At 33.7% G+C, this 19878-nt stretch overlaps 1 protein-coding gene across 2 annotated transcripts in view; it reads right to left on the reverse strand.

Annotated features, from left to right (window-relative positions):
* LOC123715321 (inositol-trisphosphate 3-kinase B) overlaps nucleotides 1-19878 on the reverse strand; it is a 61330-nt gene that overhangs the window by 26425 nt on the left and 15027 nt on the right. Inside the window, exon 2 of one of the 2 annotated variants that reach the window (XM_045670296.1) lies at nucleotides 11486-11954. In XM_045670296.1, coding sequence (XP_045526252.1) covers nucleotides 11486-11923 — 438 coding nt within the window. In that variant the 5' untranslated portion in view covers nucleotides 11924-11954. Of the gene's footprint in view, nucleotides 1-3464; nucleotides 4155-11485; nucleotides 11955-19878 lie in introns of those variants that run through there. The other variant, XM_045670288.1, reaches the window with a different exon arrangement.

A 19878-nucleotide genomic window follows, 5' to 3' on the forward strand; every position in this document is an offset into this window, starting at 1 on the left:
CTATAAATGTACCGTTGATTATGCCTTAGTTCTATTTAACTGGGTTATTATTGTAGAATTGTCCGAGCAGGGTCATCCTTTCCGGGAATACAACGTACAACGTACACGCGATGAGACTCCAAAACGAGAGTTTTCGTTGGAGATTGGTGATTGGAAAGATGTATTGTGTCGCGTGTCTGTGATTGCACTTAGGAGGCTGTTAAACGATCACATTAAACGAAATGCGTCTTTCGTTATCGGGAAAATATAAACCGTAACTGCTCTGATACTGTTGAGAACTTGCTCTCAGATTCAGCGTCGAGAGATCTGGTAAGATACAGAAAGGAAACTTAGCGCTAAGCCAAGTATCTCATATGTCAAAAATGTATTGGATTAAGAGATACATTTTTTGATAATGTAGTATTTTTTTGATATTAGAATAATTTTTTGACATAAGACTATTTTTGAGAGCTAAATCTCTCACTCTATCTAAATGCCTGCCATGGTGCAGAGTCTGACAAACGTATGTTAAATATCTTGGTTTTAATCTAGCTCCTAAATTTGATTGAAGGACGTAAACGATTCATGCTAAGTACTCATTGAACTTAATCTTACGTATCAGAGATTGTTGACATTAAACAATGTGATTCGTGAGTGGTAAGAAGGGCAGTGGGCCATAGCCGGCTAACGGTGAACGCATGCGTAAACGCATACTAAAGCTTACGTTTATAGTATCCGTAACCAAGTCTTACAATCTATAGTACAATCCAAAAACGATCTAAGCAATATACTAACTGTTACAATGCTTCAATTTTATTATCAGAAGATGTCAAAAACCCGTATATTCGTCTAACAGGCACAACGCACTTGTGAGCAAGGCAATGTGAATGTCCATGGGTGGACGATATCACTTAACATCAGATGATCATCCTCAAGTTACATAAAAAGTTGAATAATATTTTGACGCGCTTTACTATATAATCTTTTACAGAGATCGGACCTATCTTTTTTCATTTAATTAAACGACGTAGGCGACTGGTACATAGTACCGGAATCAACGAAGCTTGTGCTTTCCTCGTTCTTCAAATAATTATCGCAATGCAGCGAGGAAATGCTGCCAGCGTTAAAGGTAAAAGCCAGAGACCAAGCATTTTAAATTTGTTGAAATTTTCTTTTTATTACAAGTATGTTGGTTGAGAAAATTGTAGATTCCGTTTATTTGATTGTTATCTTTAGGTTTTAATAAACGTTTCTACTTTAAGTACGATTCTTGCATATTTAATTAAAGTATGTGATATGAATATTGTCATATGACCAGGGCTGCTTAGATATTAAACGTGTCTCTGGAGAAATCAGCTCACCAGCCATTCACTGGTATTCTAAGGATATTTTAAGTAATATATTAAACTACATGGAGTATATACAACTACAATTAATCAAGCATTCATTTGCAAATGACGTATTCCATCGAAGCGTTAAGAATTTAACGTGAAAATTTATTATGATACATATACAATGAATCAATTCAATTCAATGAAGTACCACCAATTAGTGCACCGATGTAACTAAAACAAATATGAATCATTCGAATTCTTGTTTACGGTAATTACGAAACGGATTTAACGGCACTTAAATTTATACGTCATATTTAGTATTTATAAATATTATAAAGGCACAAACCAACAATTATGTAGTTAACTTAAACCTAGAGCTAGAAAACTATACTTAATGGCAAGTCGACTTTTCTGAAACAAACCGCGACCACACACACTTCACAACACAACCCTACATATCAGCTACCCCGCTTTTCTCTTTCGGAAATAATCTCTTAAAAACTTTTTCGTTAGCTTTAAAGCTTTAACACATTCGTAGTTTAATAATATTGTTATGCAATGTCGGTCAATTGTTTTTAGTTTTATTTTTATATTAATACTTTTCTATTGTATTAGTATTAAGTTACTGTAAAAATAGGAAATAAATAAATAAGTGAATATTTTTTTCTGAAATTATCTATTGTCCCTCTTTTGTGGCCTGTAGCCTCGGTTGCCCTCCTCTAAATACGGCCCTGGTGTTATGTAGAATTTATTACGTCAAGTACTTAAAATCATTATGACAAATGGACTATCTGCACACAACACAGGGAATCCTTTTGTATTAGATGTTATAAATTTTTCTTTCTTTCATAAGTTATAGCCATTAATCGTGATAATTTTTCCTTCTTTCAATAATTTCCAAAATATGCTTTACGTGACTTTAAATTAAAGATAGCATTAGTTGTATTATAGAAAGATAAATTTATTTAGTTTTAATATTTATTACGTAGACGTAAACCTCACGTTGTCCATACAACCATATAAAATTCATATTTAACGAAGTCTATTTCTAATTGTAGCTATTGGCGTGAAATAACAACAAAAATATAGAATAATAACTATCGTATCGAATCAGTAGGAGAATTACTAACTTTACCACTGAGCGTCGAACGGTATGGTTGCCAGTTACATCAGACAATAGTTATGCAGATTTTAATTAAAGTTACCTGTTTAAAGTCCTGTCAATTTGATCAAATGCGTTAAAGATACGATGCCACAGGGATCGAACTCTTTAAATTTGTTTTAATTTTCTTGTTATTAATTTTTAATTATCTTTATTATTACTATGTAGGTTATTAAAAGTGTAAATACTGTTTATAAAAATTATACATAACTTTTTTTATTTCAAATATAAGGTTCTTAAATGAATAATTAAATAATTATTATATAAACGTTTAACTGTAGTAGGTAATGAAAATAAGATTCTCAACGGATGCAAAGTGAGCAGGACAAAAGATAACATCTCTTTTTCACAGCGTTATTAACGATAGAGGAACAAAAAACTGTTGCTACATGGTTTGAATACAAAAACCAATACATTTAATTAATTAATTTAATGTACGTATTTACACGTTTTTATTTTTAGTATATAATGACGTATGTAATCGTTATGTAGATGAAAATAACAATCGATTGACCTTAAGTACTAATATGGACTAGGAAAGATGTTAAGCGCTAAGTAATTGCAATTATAAAACAAAACGAGAAACTAATTTCTCAGAGTTTATTCAAATCGTTCAAATGTTGCATAATTCAGAATAATGTTTTTGACATTATAATCTGTACGATAACTGTTCTCTGATAAACTTGTAGTTAATAATAACTACATACAATCAATTGTCAATTTAACGAGTATTTTAAAGGTTACTTTAGACCTGAGTCAATTTTGGGTCTTTTTCTGATTATGATTTATTTTCAGACAAAGCCGCGAGCAAAAGCCAAACCTTCTAGCTTAAATTATTAAACCAAACATGTTTCTTGCAACATTTCGACAAGTTGCTCACGAAATTTGCAATTCAATGGACATTATTACCTATTCTTTTGTATCAAAATTCTTTAAATACTTAATGGTTATCGATTTTTTTGCTAACGGAAAATTTATATTTTGGTTACCTTTGGTTGTACTGGTGGCGGTTCGGGGACGTCTGAGTCCCATTCGGAGCTCAGATCATCACTAGAAGCTTCTGTAAAGTCATCGTTCCATGGCACATCCAGTAGAGCAGTCTTCATTTGATCATATCCTGGGGACATTGTCGGTGGACCATAGCCAGGGGGCAATGGGCTGGACGATCTACAGTCCTCACAATTACACGGCTTTGGTCCGAAGGTTTCCTTCACTTCATCCTTTACATCTGCCTTGGAATTTCTTCTATCTCGCTTTCTTGCAGTCCTTGGCGAGAGTCTGTTTGTACACTGAGGTGGAATGTAATATCTTGTTGGCTCAGAGGCTCGTCTGCCGGAATCTGGCGTTTCAATCTTCACAGGCGATAGTAGAGACATTTTCTTCACTGGCTGCTGGCGTTCAGCCCCGGTAGAGTCTTCGGACTCCATGGTATACCGTATAATTGGGATAGTGAATGTGAATGATTCGGGACACTCGGGCATATTGATCACGGCACACACACAAGGAATGTCAACGACATTTTATAGCACATTTATCACGCTATAATTTGTGTACGCATTTTTGGTTGTCGAAACACGAGCGACAGTTAGCCGCGAGGCTTGCCGACTGCGCGTGCGATAGCGACGCGCTGGAATTGTTGACTTTTCGTCCACGTTGACTTAAATAATTTTAACCTTTATTTTTTTGCTGTATAGGCATCTTGGAACGGAGGTAAAGGAAGAAAAATTCGTATAAATACAAGTTATTACCTAAGCAAGGTCCGTACTGACGTACACTGATAACAATTTCCCTATTGTTGTCGACATTATTACAATGTATTCAAATAAGTTACCTCATTACAATAGTACAAGTATCTAAAGACTAAATTATCTTTCATGAGTAACTTAAAAAAAATAATCATTATTTATTAAATTAAAACTAATAAAACTAGTAGAGCGATTGCGATTCTAAATAATGGCACATGAACTTGTGACGTCAAAATTACTGAGTGAATAATTACTACGTAATAATTAGTTTCCATAATACCATGACCGTTATAAGTACTGAAGGGGTTTTAGTATTGTGACGGAAATGTAAAAGCTATAACTTAAGAAATGGTACTAGTTGAATATATTTTATGTAGTAATTTAAAGGGCAGTATTAGCCTAAATTATTATTAACTATTCCTTAGATGTTGAACCCCAACTATGCCCCAATAAATTTTAACACACATCTACTAGGTGTACAACAGCAACCCACTTGCCTAAAGAAATGAACAGGCGCAGATATATCCGATTCCAATAATTTAATTTCGCATTTAATTCAGTAATTATACATAAACGAAGGACTCCATACGGTAGACTCTGTAAGGTTCCTTGTAGTAGTACGAACCTCTGAATACGTATCAGTCTAAAGCTTTCGTGTAAGAGAACTTTTAGTCTTAATAACCTGCATGCCCATAGCTTGTTCAGTGTTATACCTGTCGCATCCATACATTGGACAGTCGGTCAGAACATGTAACACCGTCTCTTCAGCTGTATTGCTACAAGGACAGGCCTTACTTTGTCTAACCCTGAACCTGTAAACATACGACAAGAATCCACCGTGACCTGTCAACATCTGGGTAATCAATCCCAGTCTTAATTACTGAAACATAATTGTGTCAAAGTATTTTTATTAAAGCTTCTGAAAACAATAATATAACTAAATTGGATAGGCTAAACAGTCTAGTTTTTAATGATTTTCATTCAAGTCAAGCGATGCATTAAATAAAAAATGTTACCTCGAAATTCTTAGTTACGTAAGAAGACACCAATGCCAACCTGTTGCATTATAATTACATTTACAACGCATTTTAACGGTAATTTTATACAAATCGATTAGATATATAAATATGTTTATTTGTTTGCAATATATCTACAAATATTATATCATATTATATCATATTAAACAGAGTCGCTTATAAATTGTTGATTTATTTATAAACTATGCAACGATTTTTATGCAGTTTTCTTTAGATTGTAATTCAGGAGAATGGTTTATAATAAAGAAACGACTATAAAACCGAAGTAATCATTTTGACACGTTAATCTGGACCTGGCTTCGCACGGTTTGATATGTTTAAAATATTTTGGAAACTAAATATGCATGTCTATATAAGATAATGTGTCTAAAAGTGAATGATATTTTAACTGTAAAGTTTAAGACTGTACTGTGTACTGTGGTACAATTGACGTTGGTTTTGTTACACTAATACAAAACGTCAAATGATACTCGTAGTAGCATTGATATAATAAAGTGTCCCTTAATATCTTTTGGACTAATCCATTCCTATTTCCGTACAAAACAATACATGTTCCGTACTCAAACATTTGGAACTTTAAGACTTCGTTTGGAAATATCTCAAATCTTCAATGCAAATTATTCTAGGAGTAATATTATTACAAATAAATTAATTTTTCTGATAAATCGTTTTATAGAATGGGGCGGACAAAAGACTCATTTCCTATTCGCCTATCAGTTCTCGCGAGTGTGGAATCCTTTTTAGAGGCCTAGAGAATCTTTTGGATTTATAATAATGCGTAGTAACACGCATAAACATTGTTATAAAAATACTTTTACAACGTCACATTGACGACATCGTTTGGCAACAACTAACAGGTTTCCATTTTAATAATTCATACTTTTAAGTGAGTAGAATTGTTTACTGATGGTAATTTTTCAAACATTTACGTTATAACGCTTTGTTTTTCCTACTTATCTCTAATGCTTCCGGGTTTAACAGTATATAATCCTTAAATGCGACTCGATATACGGCTTCAAAGTTCAAATAGTTCGTAATGATGAAAAGATTTTTTAAATACATACAATGCGGACTAGATTTAACTTAAGACTAATAAGTAATTTTTGTCTAACCTAATTTACTAAAAAGGATATTTAACATAAGAAAGGGTTTAGTAACACTGTTTGCAGGCTCTAAGGGATTAAAAATTGAGATTTATTTCGCTTTCATAATAAACCGAGAGGTTTATCAGTACGACTAATATATGTTAAGTACGAAATTTTGTTATATTATCCCATTTTTAACAAGATTATATTTAAAAATGTTCTTTCTAACTAGCGGACCGACAGACTCAAGACTATTCTGAAATCCACTTGAACATATACAAAATTGGTTAGGGTGTTTAATTACAAATTAAAGATACACTCATACAGTCAATAAAAACCTCAACCACATTTACATATTAATATTATATGTATATATATATATTATTTACCAGCAAAACATACTACTATACTATATATATACTATATACTACTTGTTGTATTATTATAATTTATAAAAAAAATTCTGGAGGCAAACGGACAGGACTGTACTGTTGTTAAGTGATACCGCCGCCGCCCATGGACACTCAGATTGCCAAAAGGTTCGCAAGTGGGTTTCCAGCCTTTACAAAATTTAAACGCTCTTTTCTTCAAAGACCCTAAGACGACATAGGGGTGGTGCGAGGCAAAAGCTCCCTAAGAAACGCTCAATTGTAGAACGGCAGACGTTGAGGTGGCACTTCGTATTCTACCTTAACGTCCGATGATGAAACTATGATACATGTTTCCGTTTAAACCTTCCCTGAACCTCCATATTTCCAAATGAGCCAAATCTTAAAAGGCCGGCAACGCACTCGCGAGCCCTCTGGCATTGAGAGTGTCCATGAGCGGCGGTATCACTTAACATCAGGTAAGCCTCCTGCCCGTTTGCCTGCCCCTATTCTATAAAAAAAGCCAAATCGGTATTTTTCTTTTTATATTATTTAATATTACTTCAGGGTTGAACTCGTTCTAGTAAATAACGTGATACTTCATGTGTTCACTTTTATAAACAAAAAAAAAGAATTAAAACGGGGAAATGAAATAAACCATTGATTCGAACAAATGTATGAGTAAATCGGTGTTAAAAAATATTTGGATTTCCTAACTAAAGAGGAGATATATGCCAAAGTGGCCAGTACGACAAACCGCCAATATGATATCTTAGGAAATTATATTTTAATTATTCCGTTTAAATCGTTAAATGTTTACAAATAGGTTTGCTGAACATTATCTCCAGCGATTTAAAAGCCTTTATTAGATCCTAATAAAAAAGAAACAAAACCTGGTTTTTAAGACGGCCCAAAATTAACAACATCAGAAAATTGTACCTGAACCAATACATATTAAAATTCAGAACAATTAACACTTGTAAAATTAAGCGATATATACGTAGAGTTGCCATACTCGTAAGCAATAATAATTCCAATCTTCTCAACTCGTTACAATTCATACAAACTTCAGCAATTTTTATTGCCTTCATATCTTCGATGCGACATTTATTTTTTACATCAAGGAAGTGATGACACAGAACTGGTTTATCAGTTGGTTCGTCTCACGTTTATGGAATGCGAATAAAATGTCAAACCTAAAAATATAAGGAAAATAAATCCGTGGCAATGCAACCCTTTTGGGTCTGGGTCTCAGATTTCTATATCTATCAGTTCCATGATCAATTCAATCTAATATGTAAGTAGGTTATCAGTCTCCTGTGGCTGGAACACAGGCAAGGCAAGCCGGTTACCTCACGATAAAAAAGACATCTTCATCGTTCGAGTGAATGTTAAATGCGCACATAGACAGAAATTCCATAGGTGCATCGCTGGGAATCGAACCTACGACCTGAGCTATGAGAATCGCACGCGAAACACTAGGCCTAACGCTGCAGAAATAGAGGTTCCAATAGCTTTAACAAAATTAAAAAAATAACGACGAATTGATATTTTTGTAATATAATAATAATAGTATCACAAAGTCGAGAGCCATGAGCTTAGTTGAAAACCATAATTAGACAAATTGTAAAATAAGACTTTTATGAACTGTCACAAACTGATGATTGACTAGACAGTAGATAAAAATGTCGAGTTAGAGCTCCGAGTGAAAATCTTAATCTTCCTTTTAGAAGAAGGTACCTAATTCCACTTTGTACTCAGATTAAGAAGTCTCTACGACCTAAGAAGAGCTGTTTTACTCGTGAGTTGCCGCGTTAAGAATGCTTGAATTGACCATTTATTTTACCTTAGTGAAGAAGCCTTGATAATCTAAAATACCAACTGAACTTAATATACTGTGCTGCATGAGAATGCAAGGCAGTTTTTATTCAAAAGAACATTTCAAGAAAGCAGGGAAAGGAATAGTGACGTGTTTATGACGCAAACGGGACGTGCGCAGGATTCGTCACAGTTTTTTAAACCCATTGTGCGAACTTAAATATATTAAAATTAAATACGATAAGAGGACTACATTTGCTTATATGAATGTTTTAAAGTTCACTTCGATTGGCTGTATATTTACATGGTTAAAGAAAATAGCTGTTAAAGCACAGTTTTACAATTTTATTTACAAAAAAAGTGTATAAATTCCACGAAAAAGCTTAAAAAACATGGAATGTTTGTACTTCGTGTGTCCAAACGATAACAGTAGGTAGGTATCATGGCCTCCTTTCAAAAACTGAACCGAATCGCTAATTCACAAACAATTAAAAACATGCCCGTCCTTGTCCTCCTGAAACGGTAATTCCTTAGATTTAAATCTAACAACTCAATAGCAAGGAATGTAGATTTATTTATAGAAACTAATTAGAATTCCTAAGTCGTGGAGAAATAATGCAAAATTCATTGAAGCTCCTAGCTTTGCGTCAGACATTGAACCTGGGTTTATAAATACGTCATGATGCCTGTAAAAGGTTTCCACGGGCTAACGGTGTACGCTCCTAATCAAACGATCGTTATTTTAGATAGGTGCATTCCCATATAAAGCATCGCTCAATAGCTTGTCAAAGTACCTTGCAACTGACGTCAATCAAATAAAAAAGATGTGTTACGTCGAAAAAAACTTCAATCTTTATAATGATCCCTTAGAACGGTGATCCCGAACCATTTTTGTGCCATACGTGAGCCTTCCTAAGATTCTATTCAACGTACATAATTTTTACATAAATAATTGAATCGATAACTTAATAAACTTTACTATAGGTTTAGGAACAAATTACTTCGTAAAAATTAATAAAAACTGACATCCAAATTCCAAATAATTTTAATAAATGTTCAAAAAGCCCCCTAAAAAGAGATATGCCGCCTGTGGGACGTGGGCTCCCGTTACGAATTACTGCCTTAGAAGGCTTAATTAAAACTGTTTAAAATTTAAAGTCTTTCTATCTATCCGAACCGCGTCTTATGACGTAGTGTTTTTCACTCTTTGATTTACACCTTTGTTATCGACACGAAGTGCTAAGTTATATAGTTATAGAACGTTTGTGAACAGCCAAATAACATTCATTTATAGATTTGTTATTACGCAAAAGGCCTCTTTAATAATAACAAATAAATTGGAAAATAGTTTAAAGTACAGTCTAGCCCTAAAATTAAAAAAAAGTTAGAATTGGCGCTAATTGTGACGTACGCCAAAAACATATTGGATTTCGGCATTTGAATCATATCCTTATTACGAGATTTCAGTTTTGGATTGCCAAACATTAATGAGCCAAAAACATATAACAATAAACTTTATTAAAAATAAATAAATTTTATTGAAATGTGACCATACAATCTTTGTGAAAATCATGAATACATTTGAATACATTGCTAGTTTTGCGTCAGTTTTTGTATGAAAGCGCCATCTATATGCGACTGTGTATAAAGTAGAGGATATTAAAAACTCATACGCACTTACAATTGCGGATGCCGATACAGTCGCATGACATTGCTACTAGATGGCAGTGTGAAACCAAAAAAAGGTTTCAAATAAAAGATAAGCCATGATATGAAAATTTTAAAATAATATAATGCACAAATTTTAAATTTTAAATGAAAGCAATTTATCAATTATTCTGTATCTCGACAGCCTTCCAGCAGATGACCAGCCCTCGTGGGGGTGTTCTATTCTCACAATATTTTCCTTGACCGTAGAGCAAGTATTAGTAGCGCACACAGGTAAAAGGATCAATTGGTGAAATGTCGGGATTCGAACACACGGTATCAGTGTTAAGAGGCGCCTACAAATACTTCTCCCAAATTACCTTATGAATCAATTCAGTCATTTTGGAACTTCCTACTTACAAAGTCAATTATGTCATCTCAATAATGTTGGTACAATTACACGTCAAATTGATAATCTCCTTCGGTTTTGAAATCGGTTAAAATAAATATCATCACGACCTAATTTCTACTTTCGTACGCTTTTTGATGAAACGTAATAAGTTCAAACGACATTTTTCTTTATATTATAAAATAAAATAACGGGAAAACTAATTATTATGCATATCAAATATATCTAATATTCAATACATATACGAACATACATATTACATATTGTATACCGATATATAGTTTTATGTAATTAAATGTTAAATTAATATTTACGTCTACGAAAATATTCCCGCTGTACACTGAGTTACGCATTTAAAACTCTTTAAAAATTACGTTCTTTGTGACATTTAGCATTTTAAAATTATAGTGATTATATAGGTATCGGAGCCATTACCGATTTTTAAAATCGATTATTAAAAGACACCTGTCAATCACATATCATTTTTGCTTTTAAATTTTTACGAAATTAACTTAAATATATTTTCTGTTTTGTCCATAAAACACAATTTTTATGGTTTAATTTAAATTAAGAACATGTTTACAATAATGGTACCAGTATCGAAGTCATTCAAAAAATTACAATTTTACGAAATATGCAATAATGATGTTTGCATGCCTCGTAATTAATTTAATGGATTTGTTAAATTATCGCGATGTTGAAATTCAAGACTAAATACTTGTATTTATAACAACAAACATAAACATTAATGAACTAAAAACAAAAGATTTATTAGATAAATATTAATTATTTTAATGCATTGACTTTTAATTGTATTGCAACTCGAATTTTTTTGAAATGTTTTTTTTTATTATTCTTAGTAATATACCATAATAATAAGGATAAAAATTATCTTACATACCTTTCTCAACGTTCTATTCAAATCATTCGGATTTGGTAGATAAAAATCGACAATACCCAGAAGGCAGTCATCACAACGGCACACATCACTGGGCAGCGACGACATTGAACCAAAACTGCTGCAGCTGTCTAACGAATCCGTCCGCACCAACCTTCCGGTGCTTAAAGCTTCCATTTTGGCCACTAATAGCGACTCCATTAGCGATCTAGGTCGGGCGGGAGATCGTGAGCGTCTCGGAAGATCGGGAGACAGTGTGCGTTCTAACAAATCCGGTGACAGCGGTCTGTGGCGTGTGAAGTCTAAAGATAGGTCCGGCGACATCCCACGATGCCGGGATAAGTCCGGGGACATTTGTGGGATCAAGTCTGTTGAGCTCGCGCGCGAGAGTGGCGGTGTCACGCTTCGACAGTGTTGAGATGTCATTTTTGTCGCCCGCATTGGTAATGTTTAATGAATTCCCAGAGGTCAACTTAAACCAATTGTGTAAATTTACTAAATAATTCTTATAAAGCCATTTCAATCAAAGAAGAGCGAAACTTCCCTGTCACAGGTCTCTGACTTACTAGGGAGGCCTCAATCTGAATTCTATTGTACATATAGCAAAACAAATAAATAATTTTGATTTTTTTTGATTCAATAGTACTGCTATTATTATTGTACTACGTATACTTAATAGCTGGTGATAAAATTTACTGCGATTCATATGCAAGACACGTCGAAATGTAACCTTGGCAAACCTTGTCAGTGACGCGTTATTAAAGATTGAGGATAGCAAGGAAATGTTTCCATTTTAATGTTTCGAGGAAAATCATTAAAATTAAGCCGTTAACAATTAGCCTTATAACTTTAACTAATTTTGATTCATATCAAAATGTATAGTTACGTTTGTGAGATGTTCTATCGAAATGAGGACAAAATTATTTAAAATAATCCACAGTTCGTAATGATACATTACTTTTGACATACAAGAGATGATGTTGACCTCATGATTTGTCGATGTTAATCTAGTGGCGTAAGAGTGCGTTCCCAATTCAACTTGCTTCTACTATAAAGCTAAACATCTTTATGAAACCGGCATATATCTCACACTAACCAGCAATAACATCTGTCTGATCACCTATTTGAAGACACCATGCCATCTGAATCCAACAGCCATTTGGGGTTGTAGCATCATCATGTACTTATTACGTAATAACTTAGCGGTTTGGTTGCTATTTACTACTCTATAACCCTGAATAAATAAATAATAATTGCCGCCTTTTTCTATTTGTTTTCAGTTCAGCGTAAACATAATTTTCCAGTAAGAAACAAAAGAGTATGTTTGTACGGAAAAACTTTGTCTATGAAGGAGTTACGTTACTTTGACTGATCCTTAATGAATCAAGCATTATGGTCACTCTACATAATTCTAATTCTGTACGCGCTGGGTGGTCACCGGTGTTAGAAACCACCCGCCAAGCGGTAAATTCATTACCTAGTTTATTAAATCTTCACTAACTACTTGACATCGACCATCATGGACTTAATAGCCGTAGTCATGACTAGAACCTAGTTTGGAATTCGGACTAATTTGTAGTTTGAGATTGACAAGTGGATTTTAGATGCCATTAGATCGTTTAGAACGTATCGAGCTTGACACGAGTTATTTTTTTTGGCTACAGACGTTTCTTCTATTAGAGGTTTTCCTACCATGATTGCGATATTTACCCACGATGAAAGTTATATTATATGGTTTTTGTTTATCGGACTTACTCAGTCAAAAGGATTTCTTCTTGAAGGCTACTTATTAGTAACAGAGGCTAGGACTCATTACAAAATAATAGTAAAACATAATATTAATCAAGTCTATTTTGGAATGTCAATTAGTAACTTTACTGGTGAATCAGTTTAAACATTAACTCCGCAGTAGTATTATTCTACAAAAAAACTTAAAATTAATCAAATTTCAAAATAACCTTACAAAATGTACCAAACGCGATACAACCTTTGCCTGGGCTTATCTATCCCGGGATCACTTGTATTAGACAAGTAGGAGAACAACCTTCTCGTGCCTGACACACAGTGTACCTTTTTTTGGTGTTTAGATGTTTTTATTTGCCGTACAAGTGTTAAATGCGCGCAAAGATAGAAAGTCTATTGCACAGCCGGGGATTAGGAATTTACGACTTCAGGGATGAGAGTCCCACACTGAAGCCACTAGGCCAACACCGTTTTTAAAGATTACAGATACAGATACAGGTTAACAACAAGCATTGTTTTTTTAGAAAACACCCCGCCCTCAAAATCTACTCTTTGACGGGCAAGAAAAGAGCATACCTCCCTTAAAGGCCTGCAACAGACAACCGTCCATGAGTGGTAAACACTTTTTTCTAATTGCTCAAACCTCAAGCCAAAACACACCCGTTATTTCACATAAAAGTATTTTTTATGACGCATTATTAAACACGCAGATATGTGTCTGCCATTTCCCCGGCACATTTCCTACATTAGTACATTATATACCGCAATATATGTAATGGACAGATCAAATAAATTCATAGTTAATGTTAATAAATTTATTTAAAGTAATTCCAAGTATAAAGTCGGCAAATCCTGAACCATTTCTGATAAAATCACCTCATTGATTATTTATACCTCCTTAGCTATGCTTCACTCCTGGTATTTCTTGTTTTGTCGCTCATAAATAAAATACCGTATAAGGGTTTATTTTATCGCAAGGTGAAGAAAACTGTCAGATACTGGAAATCGGAGAGAAAAGATAGAAATATTAGCACCTTAATAAGGATATAGCGGTAATTGGTTTTACATAAAACTTAATTTAAACTGCCGACTGTACCTGCTGTAACTGAGATTTTGTAAATGGATATATATATCATTTGGGAGTTTACTATGTTGCAATGAGTGTGTGGCTTCAGCGTGCGACTCTCATCCATGAAGTCGTAGGTTCGAAACCCGGCTGTGCACCAATGGACTTTCTTTCTATCTGCGCATTTAACATTCGCTCGAACGGTGAAGGGAAACATCGCGAGGAAACCGGCTTGCCTTTGACCCAAAAAGTCGACGGCGTGCGTCAGGCACAGAAGGCTGATCACCAACTTGTCTTTTAGATCAACAAATGATCATGAAACTAATAAAGAAATCTGTAGGACCAGACCCAAAAAATATTTTTTTAGCATTTATTTATTTATGCAAATTTTTGCATTAAATTCGTCTAAGCTTTTCGCAAAACCATTTTTGGTTCAGAGTTTAGAAAAAAATTTTTTCCGCAATTAATGTACCTATTAAAAACCAGGCTAGAGTATCTGTTAGTATTATAATATAGTTCCCAATATCATCTATTTTTTATTTCAAACAAGCGAGATTCCAATAGTTTAAATTCAAACAGGAATACTAACAAAAAAAATCTACAACAATTCGTCGTTTCTATAAGGCATTGTATTATCCGAAAACAGGCCCTTAACAACCCACCAATACCAATTAAGTGCTACAAGGTGTTGTCAACACTACCAAATACCACTAATAAATAACAAGACAGTAAAAAACGTAGAATAGGGACACGAAAGCCTTTTTTCTTGAGAGACGGGGCTCTTTCACACTGTATACGGTGCAGATTTGAATCAATTTTGTTTTGTATATAATTTAATTGGATTTCATTTATTAAAATTAAAGAAATATTTATCGTACTTGTTTTGGATATGACACTATGTTATAGGAATGTTGGTTACATAGTCATAGGGCAATATTCAACCAGATGATTGGATTGACATTGGACGAGTGGACTTAGATTATTGATGGAAAGGCATGTCTTAAGAAAAAAATATATCATTAGTCAACACGCACTTCATGACCAATCAACATGATTCTACCCTATCCTAATGATGAATTATCGTCTTAAATCCCAAATTACTAGAAGTAGAATAATTTTAAGGCTACTAATGAAAACGCTTTCTATTTATTTTTTAATAAGCCATGTCCCAAGTAAAGCTAACTAACAACGAATGGCTTATGACCACACACGAGGTTAAGGTTGACCATATTTCAATTATACAGATTTAACTAATTATATTTAAAAAAGCAATTACGTATAAAAAGACGCATACGTGATCGCAACTTAAACTTAACAAAAACAGTTTCCACGTCGTGTTAATGAGCAAAAGTATATTCAGAGAATCCATCAGTTCTTATTTGCATATCGTGTAATTACAAATCGGCATGCGCAAAGAGGCTCCTCCCACGAGATGCAAATTACGCCCCTCTTAACCGAGCTTTATCTGCCTACATCCGTTTTGGTGTGAACAAGTCAAGAGCTTTTATGTGCTAAAGCGAATAGTTATTCTATATTTGGTTTTGGATACGAATTACAAACTGCGTGCAATGGAGAATTCGAAATAAATTCGTGTTTAACATTTAAGTACTTTGAGCCCATCTCAAGGATCTTTACGGTGAGACACTTGAGGATTTTTGTCCAATGTTCTTTCGGCACTTGGAAGATAACTATGGAATACGGAGGACAGGGGATGGAAGATTAGAAAAGGAGGCGTAAACGCCAAGCCCACCAGACCTAATCTTGCGCAAATAAAGTCCCTTTTTTTAGGAAAGAGGAGAATCCTCTGCTGCCTAGCTTCTCGGCCAACAGATCTGATCATGTGCCTGATATGTAGAAGTCCTTTGTATTAAAAAAAATATACTTGCTGATAGTAAAAAAGAATACGCTAAACAGGCAGGTTCATCTGTTGTTAAATGATACCGCACATGGATACAATCAATACCAGAGGGCTCGCGAGTGCATTGCCGGCCTTTTAAGAATTGATGAACGTAGAAGGACGGATGGAAGTGTGAGATATTGCGGGTATTGAAAGAATCTGAGTCAGTTTAAAAAAAAATCAAATCGTTAACGCCTCTCAACTTTAAGAGTCCTTGAACCAGGACAAATATTTTTTCATTATTGATCAAGCTCGATTATATAAACATATGTTTTAATCCTATCGATAGACAAGCCAGCAGATTTTTAATTGAATGAGAAAAAATGCAATGAGACAATTATTATACGTGTGGTATATGTGGAACTATGAAAAATGTCTAAGTACCTACGATTTTAGGGAAGTAAATTTGTAAACTTTGTTTTGAGATGAAGATTACTTCAGTAAATGATGTCTAAATAGTTTTTATGCTATGCACGTGCGTCAATCACGAACACTCGAATGCGTGTGCTCTTAACTCACATTCCCCTTTTAGCTTTAAAACCGAAAGACATATTTTATTGTACGTGTAATTGGGGAATTTTAATTTCGTTAAACATTTTTCGTTCGTGCAATAGTATGTGCCGACTCAGTGAAGTGTTATTTATGTTTAAGATCGATAAACGTAATTAAATTAACGCTTCGACGGTATAATTAATTAAGAAAACCTCGTGATTCTCAATCTGAGTCACAAGAAGGTAGTCTTTTTGTGTAACATCTGGCCCAAAAGATTTGTCGATTCTATAATTAAGTATTCGAAAAATATTACAATAATATTTACGATAACATTCTTTAAATTTGTTTGTGTCAGCTTAGGTTTTTATATCTCAGAAATGAAATGTATGAACTAACACTTTTCTAATGAAAAAATAAAAACAGCGCTACAATTTTTCAAGGCTACGCCTCAGATTTTGTGTGTCTGTTTCGTGGTCATTTGTTTTTTTCTAATTGGCAAGTAGGTGATCAACATTAGCCTGATACACTTTTTCATCTAAGGCCGGTTTCCTCACGATGTTTTCAGTCATCGTCCGAGCAAGTGGGCATCGAACATACATACGGGAGTCGCATACTGAAGCCACTTGGCCAACACTGCTAATGCCGTCCACGTCATGGGATTTTGACTGACGAAGTCTTGTTTAGAAGTAGCAGTAGTCTTCGACCAATTACCCATAACATTAATACCAAACACAATTAACAAACGTTATGGCATCGAAATATCTGAAGAAGTAATAATTATTCTCAACTGTTATATATTGACAAAGAGAACGACGAATAAAAGCCGTTTATGTTCTTGTTACTTGAGAATTTATTTTTAAAAACAACAAAGTTTAGTTCGCAACATTGGTATGGATATGTATTGATAGATAGATATGTCTAACTTCAATCAGTCACTGTGACAGACAAACGACCACATTGAATTGCGTAAAATGCGCACGAGTGTCGCAGCAAATCGTCTGGAGATAAATTCAGCTCTGTTACATGGAGTTTCTTGTACTTATTTCAATAATTCGAATATGTGTTAGAGTTGATTTTTAATGTTATCCATGTACGTACTATTTTGATCAATGGCTATGTTACGGCTTCAAAAATAAGGCAGTAAAAACTCCCGTATAAAACTTATGTGATTCTGAAGTAAAAATACAATACTACACTACTAAAATACAATACCTTCAAGAAAAGAGCGTACCAATTCTAGATAGGCCGGCAACGCACTAGCGAGCCTTCTGGCAATGACAGTGCCAAGTATCGCTAAAAATCAGGTGAGCCTCCTGCCCGTTTGCCTGCTATTTTGTTAAAAAAAATCGAATTCATAAATAAATAGCTTATATATTTATTCAATACGATGGGGAGATTAAACGCCGAATTATTTTAGTGGCCCCCACACTGAAGCGTTAATGTGAGATTTGAGGGGCTTTATGAAGTTTTCTCTAAGTAAAACTCCGCAGCAATTTCAGCGTAACTGAACTATGCATTAGTATCCCTTATTAATGGGAAATAGCGAATTTTATTTTTTAAAAAATATTATTGTACGTTTTAATCAAGGGATTGCCAAATTAATTTGAAAATAAATCAGTACTAACATGGTTCATACTTCGATACTCATACTGACCTTCTTTCAAAATTTACCTTTCTTTGTAATAAGAGATTCAAAATCGTTTAGGTAACACAATGTACACTTATGAACGTCAATGAAGAAATACATATTAAATGCTTCTAATTTTGAATTTACAGCCAGTTCTCAAATCAAGGGCATAGGAACGGAGCAGAAGAGCTGGCAATAAACTTCTCCGCCACTCTTTTTAATCGCCAAGTTTTTTTTTTATTTTACACAATAACTGGATCTAAAAGTCTTCTTTCCCTATGGCTCGCTTATTTACTACTTTTAATACTCTTGTGAAAGATTCCTTCTTACCCCAATTACGCTAATTTTGTATATAACAGGGTTTAAGTTTCTGTTTACTTTTAGTCTTTTAACTGTTTGCTTGTGTTTAATTTTTTCCTTGCTAATGGGAAATTTTCCCGCTTGACAACTTTTATACACATACTACCAAGTATAAGGTAAATATTGTCTTTATGCTTTGGCAGTTATCATAACTGTCATTATAAAATATATAAACACGCCAATTTATAACATTATTAACATAACCTTTCCAGTGTTTTTCACATCGCATTATTTAAATGTAAAACTTTCAAAATTCAATTGCAAACGCGAACTCAAAGTAATAATGAAACACATGTGGGTATACATGCCTATGTGAGTATACATTCGTAATATTCTAAACATTTATTTATGTGTTATTTCAAAATATGATTAAGCCATTCTAACAAGTGGAACCAGTATATAATCGCTTTTTAAGATATCAAATATTATGATAGCTTGATTTGATATATAGTGGAATTAATCAAGAGGTTAAGGATACTCGTGACACCGGATACTAGGCCTAGATATTTAAATGTATTTAAACAACATAATTGGTTAATTATTAATACAGTAATTAGACAGTATATAGGCTAATATTTGTTGGTTATATTCTATAATAGACAATGTAATATAAATTTAGTTGGCAACACTACTTTTCAAGATGGCTTTTTATCTCTAATAATTTCGTAAAATACTGTGACACGTTGTTCTTCTAATAAAACTGCAAGTCCAGAAATATATTACTTTTTATTTATATAACAACAATAAAAAAAATGTTGGCAGCTATTTCGCTATGATATTCCATAAAAAAATGTGTTTTTTTTTTCACATTTTCCTTTAGGTGTGTACGTGGGCAGCCACCTAGTTAAAGAGTGTGTACGCAATTAAACATTAATCGTATCATCAATATTTTATTGCGCGCGGGAACAACAACCGGCGGCGCTACCAATTGTACGCTACACACTGTCGCTATACAAAACCCCAATCATAAATTAACCCATATTATCGGTACTTAATGTAAAGCAATATTTGTTTGTTTAAAATTTTTGAAAATGTATTTCAGTAACGGTATGTTTACGACGACGACTTGTTTTTTATCACGACGATTTTGGTGAGAAGAATAATTCATAAGTTCGTTATGACCACTTTTGAAGACCCATTGTGCATGTTGTAACAACAATTATTGTATTTTTTGTATGAATCTAATGCCAATAATGGTGTGGCTAAAGTGT

Source organism: Pieris brassicae, chromosome 1 (genome assembly GCF_905147105.1).
Source record: "Pieris brassicae chromosome 1, ilPieBrab1.1, whole genome shotgun sequence".
In the NCBI taxonomy this organism is placed as follows: Eukaryota; Metazoa; Arthropoda; class Insecta; order Lepidoptera; family Pieridae; genus Pieris; species Pieris brassicae.